This window comes from Microtus ochrogaster, chromosome 19 (genome assembly GCF_000317375.1).
Source record: "Microtus ochrogaster isolate Prairie Vole_2 chromosome 19, MicOch1.0, whole genome shotgun sequence".
In the NCBI taxonomy this organism is placed as follows: domain Eukaryota; kingdom Metazoa; phylum Chordata; class Mammalia; order Rodentia; family Cricetidae; genus Microtus; species Microtus ochrogaster.
In genome coordinates this window covers 42,891,615-42,897,502 of record NC_022021.1, presented here as the reverse complement: position 1 = coordinate 42,897,502, position 5,888 = coordinate 42,891,615, and the positions used below count along the sequence as shown (strand labels likewise).

General features: G+C 50.1%; 1 protein-coding gene across 1 annotated transcript in view; it reads right to left on the bottom strand.

The window, feature by feature from the left end:
• Ankh (ANKH inorganic pyrophosphate transport regulator) overlaps positions 1-4,989 on the bottom strand; it is a 133,856-nt gene extending 128,867 nt beyond the window's left edge. Inside the window, exon 1 of the mRNA XM_005356660.2 lies at positions 4,488-4,989. Within this exon, the coding sequence (XP_005356717.1) occupies positions 4,488-4,583 (96 nt within the window). The 5' untranslated portion in view covers positions 4,584-4,989. The remainder of the gene's footprint in view (positions 1-4,487) is intronic.
• Positions 4,990-5,888: the final 899 nt, after the last annotated feature.

The following is a 5,888-nucleotide window of genomic DNA, read 5'->3' as shown; positions in this document are numbered from 1 at the left end:
CCTCTGCCTCCCGAGTGCTGGGATTAAAGGCGTGCGCCACCACCGCCCGGCTCACATATCACTTTTATAATTAGAAAAAGAACCATGTTAAAATGTATCCCACCAATCTGAACAGATTGAAGGGGTAGAACGTCTGTCCTACTAGCATTTAGAATCTTCGCTTGGGATGGACACTTGGGTTTTCCAACACTTTGATGGTGTGCCCACAGGTACAGACACTCTGATTATGACATCAGGAAATCCTCCTAGGAGACCCCTGCGTGGCTCAGTGACCCTGAATGAAGGGTCTTTTCTAAGTGAGACTTCTACCCCACACGGATATTCACCCTTTCTATCCCTATACCTCTTGGTTTATGGAAAACTTTGTTTTGCAAAGAAAGATATATTTTAGAAGAGAGAACATTAACTTTGTCCTGGCTCTTTCATTCTCCCCTCTAACTCGGACGTCCAATTCTCGGCTTTCTATATGAGAAAGGACTTTCTTCAGGAAGGCTAGGCTGGGGCGGAGGACACGGATCGGCAGTGTAGCATGTGCACTGCTCTTCCAGAGGATGGTTCCTAACACCCATGTCAGGTGACTCACACTGTGAGACGACCACATGGAATTCTGCCAAACTCAGTGACTCCTTTAGAGCCCTCTGAAATATCTGCTTGGCCTCAGAGCACATCCCTCTCTCTAGTTTCGGAGTTTAGGAGGCTGAGGCATGAGAATCAAGAGTTCAAGTCTAGCCTGGGCTGTGTAGCAAACTCCTGTCTTTGGTGGGGGGAGGGTATCTTACCTAGTGTCAGAATGAGGACAATCTGATGCTGGGCAGAACAAATTTCATCTTAGGAACCACTGCAACATTCTTTATTCAAGTCACCCTTAACATTTTAAGTACGATCAATCACCCATTGAGATAGCTATTTATTCTATATAACTCGATGTGCCAGCAGATTTTTATGTAACCTTGACACCAGCTATAGTCATCTGACAGAAGGGAACCTCAACTGAGAAAATACCTCCACCAGATCTAACTGTAGGTCAGACCGTTGGGTATTTTCTTAATTAGTGATTGAGGCGGGAGGTGCCAGCCCATTGTGAGGAAGCCACCCTGTGCTGGGGGTCCTGGGTTCTATAAGAGAGCAGCCTGAGCAAGCCACGATGAGCAAGCCAGTGCGCAGCACCCCTCCATATGGCCTCTGCATCAGCTCCTGTCTCCAGGTTCCTGTCCATTTTGAGTTCTTGCTCAGACATCCTTCAATGATAGACCATGATGTGGGCGTGGATGCCAAATAAACCCTTTCCTCCCCAACTTGCATTTGGTCATGGTGTTTCATCCCAGCAGTAGAAACCCTGACTAAGACATATGGTGAACCTGGCTTCAAGAAAATCAGGGACTCTGTACCTGATGATCAAATAGACACCCAGGTAGCATAAAAGAGGAATGCTGTTTAAAATACACCCTAGGATGAGCAATACAACTCAGTGGGCGAAGCTCCTGCCTCACAGGTCTGGCAGCAGGAACCCACCCAGAGGTGGGGGGGAATGGTTCCACAAAAGCTGTCCTTTGACCCCCACATGTGTGCCATGGTATACATTCACATGTATGTGTGTATACACACACGCACACACACACACCCTTACTAATAAATAAACCTCTAAAATTAAAAATACCCTAGCATTTTGCTTCATTCCTTAGCAATCAACATTGTTCTGTGGTAACGGCTGATTTCAATCACTTTATTATGAGGTACTGGCTGTTTCTTAATTCTTTCTCCTCGGCCAAAGACTTAGCCAACTTTACCAGAATTAAATATTGTTTCCACCGTATTACCTGAGGGATCATTTCTTCTAACGTGAGTGTCTGAACTGCAGTTTCCCTCTCCTGGGAGCACTTGTTCACAATTTACCTCTATCTATTGGGACTTTCAAGTTCAAAATATGGGAGCTGGCCAGGTGGCCCAGCTGCTACAGGCGCTTGCTGCCTGGCCTGACGACCTGAGTTCAGTCGCTGGAACCCACATGATGAAGGTGAGAGCCCAGCCTTCCACAAGTTGCTCTCTGATTTTGGCAGGGTACTTTGTGAAGCACTTTCTCTGTCTCTCTAGCTCTCTATGTGCATCTGTCTGTGCCTCTGTGTTTTTCTCACTAAACCAATAAATGAATGAATAAACAGAATTTTAAAGGTTCGAAATATGGCAGCTAAGATTAAATCTGGGCCTAGGACGAGATCTGGAAAGCTAGAACTTATTTCTAAATTTCCAAGAAACCTGAGAAATTATCACTGTGTGGCCGGGCGTGGAGGAGGTGACCATCAGAACCAATAAGGGCCGAGGTAGGTGTGGACCTGAAATTTAGGTCTACCATTTACTATCTGTGTATTTCTCGGGGATGAGACTTACCACACCTAGACCTCGCCTCCATCCTTCAAATGTAACATGCATCAGTATAACATGATAGTTTAAGCACGTGCTTGATCATCAATGGGTGAAAGTGATTAATGTTTCGGACTATCAAGCAGCAACCATGAGACTAAAAGGACAATTTTATATATATAACAGTTTCTGTAAAAATAAATATATCTTCATTCTTTGCTATAATGCTCATGTATATATTATATATATATACACATATAAATTATTGTTGTTTTGTTTTGTTCAAGACAGGGTTTCTCTGTGTAGCTTTGGAGCCTGTCCTGGAACTCTCTCTGTAGACCAGGCTGGCCTGGAACCCACAGAGATCCACCTGTTTCTGCCTCCCAAGTGCTGGGATTAAAGGAGTATGCCACTACCACCTGGCTTATGTATATTATTTTTAAAACAGTGATTTTGTTCTACATAAATTTCTTGCTCAGTGGAGAACGCCACACATCTCTATTTCTCAAGACTGTGAATTTTTTTTCTGTGATAATAAATTGGTTTGTGGGTTTTTGATTTTTGTTTTGGATACAGAGTCATACTTTGCAGCCCTGGCTGATTTGGACCTTTTTTTGGTAGCCCAGATTGGCCTTGTCAGAGATCCACCTGCCTCTGCCCCATTAGTCCTGGGAGGCCCAGCTTAGTCTCCAGGCCCAGCTGAGAACAGTTTTTATAATTAGGCACTGTGTTGCCTCCCCCACACGCTATAAAATGACAAATAAGCCTATATTGTTCATGTAGAGAATCTGGAAGCTAAGAAGAGATTTACAGGTCTCCTACTGGGCACCCTACAACACACAAGCTCAGAGACCCTTGAGTGAGTCCTCTATGTGATCGGCGATGTGCGGTGCCCAAAACTCTTCAGTGGAGTCTAAATTTCTGCCCTGAAAGTTTGGCCACAGTCTCTGAGGAAATCGCTCACTGATGTTTATAATTATAAACAAAACCTACCCATGAAACATTTAAAACGCTTTCCCTGGTCTTGATGACATGTTTTGATCGTCGTGCGTTTCCTACTCCAAGGCATAAGAAGCAGATCCTTGGTTTTCCGTGTGCGTCTGTATCACCTATTCACCTTCGCACGGGAATCACCACTCCCCACAGAGAGGTGGACTACAAACACCTGCCTACCCAGTAACTGTCTACAATTCCTCTCTCCCGCCTCCATCCCCAAACACAGGGATCCTCGTCACGAACAAAAGAGCGCTTATCCCTCTGCTTTGAAGCAAGGTGGAGGGGTGGGGGGAAGGAGCCCATTTGCAAAAGTAGGTCTATCTTAGACTTCTAAAAAGATGCAGCTCCCATCCCCAAATGCTCTCCCGGGCTTTAGGATGTAACTTCATCCGCCTGGAAGCCCTGCAAAAAAACAGTTCCCACAGACAACGTGTGGGGTACCCGTGCCTCCCGGCCGCTGGAGAGTCTGCAGCACCAGATTGGCAATGACGCCACACAGAGATAATATGAAAAAGGAGCAAGGACGAGAACACCAGAAATGTGGTCCTGTTCTTTACTGCTCCGAAAAGGTAGGGAGAAAAAAGAAAGGAAGGAAGGAAACAGAAATCTTAAAGTCCGTGGTCCGCTAAGCAAGGCACCTTCAGGACAGCCCTAAACCTTATTCTAGGCTATGAGCGAAGACGTAAAAAATTGGAAGTACGTGGGAAATCAACTTGGAGACATTGTAAGGCAAATTCTCCCACCATCACCAACACCACCAACGGAGTGCAAGTAAAAAGCCAGCACTCATAATGGTACTAGAAACTACATGGAGTTCTGGGCCCGAGGTTTACATAATCACAAATTACATAATACTCATCCCGAGCACGAAACCCCCTTCTATAGGTGATGGTCCCCATCACCCCGTCGCTTGCCATTTTCCAGAGAAAGCTGGAGAAAGTCTCCAATATTTGCGGAGGTAGGGAGCGGGGTGCTGCAAAAAGTCACCCTCGGGAAGCTGCAAAGCCATGTCAAATGTTCCAGGGTAAAGGAGCTTTCGGAGCAGGTGACTCCCCTCCTCCCGCATCCCCCAGCGTCAGGCGTTCAAGGCCGAGGCCGGGCGAGCGGGACGCACCGGGCGCGGCCGGGCTTACCTGCTCCCCGAAGTCGATGGCTATGTTGGTGATGCCGAGGGGCACCAGGAACCGGATCAGGGGCCAGTAGTGCGTGAGCGCCGGGAATTTCACCATAGTCCCCGCCGTGGGCTGACCCCACACTCATCTGCCGCCGCGAGGGCACTGTGCTGGGAGGCGCACGGAGCGCGGCGCGGGGACGGAGGCCGCGGCCGGCGGGGCCTGGGGCGGCGGCTGCTGGCGGCGAAGGCGCCCTCTCCAAGCGCGGCAGCTCTAGCAGGAGAGCCGCAAGCTCAAGTCCATCCCCGCTGCCCTCCCACACAACAAAGATCTGCTGGGGAGCAAGAGAGGAGGGACAGGGAAGGCGGCGGCGGCGGCAGCAGGAGCTTCTGCTGACAGCGGCTCCATTATAAGCGCTCTGGGCCCGGAAATAAATTAATAACCGCGCGCACGAGGCGCCTCCGCCGCCGCCGCCGCCGCCGCCGAGCGGAGGAAATCAGGGGCGGGCGGAGGCGCGACACCGCTGGCGACCCGGGAGGGGGCCGGCCCGGCACCGCCTCCCAGCTCCGCTGCGTGCGGCCCGGCCACGAGGGGCGCTGCGCTCGCACAGCACGCTCGTGTTCCTGCCCGCGTGGGACCCCGGCGCTGCCACGGCCGGGAGCGCCAAGTGTGGAGCAGGGCACGGACTCCGGGCTGCACGGGCTGGGTGACCCGGCACTGACGGCCCCACGCTGTCCCTGGAGGACCCGGGAAGGCGGCGTGAGCGCGCTCTCCAGAGTTGGGAACCGGGCGCAGAGCTCCTGGGATAACCCGGCTGGGAAGGCCCCTGTCTCCGGGCGGTCTCAAAACTGGCAGGAAGGTGCAGGGAGCTGTTTCAGATGGGGATGTCGCTGCCTCAGAGGGACAGAAGGAAGGTTTCCCAGAAAGAGCATCTCCCTAGGGGTTTCCAGGGACGACGGAGATCTGTGGCCCCGTGAGGAAAATGCACCGAGTGGCAGGGACTGCCTGGCTGTCTAGAAGGCTCTTGGGCTAGGGTTCTGGGGTGCTCCATATTGGCCTCCAGCTTTTGCTAGCAATGTGCAACTATTTATTCATTTAAAGCCAACCGGTAAATTTGCCTTTGAATTAGGCGGGGGGTGGGGGAGAACAAGAAAGAAAGAAAAGAAAATCTGTTTGGCTGTATTATAATATGCCCCTAGGGATTCTCTGATAAATTAGTTGCTATGCTGAGACTCTTTCCTAAAACTGAACAACTTGACAAAGCCAACATCAGCCGGAATCCCAACACAGCGCATGAAAAAAAGAGTTCAAGGCAGCAAAACAAAAAGGATTTGCAGCAGGGCGGAGCTGGCCTCATGCGCATGTGACATGTACAGTCACAAAAAAGCCCAGCTCACAGCAGGGCCTGTGCTTGCTTTGACA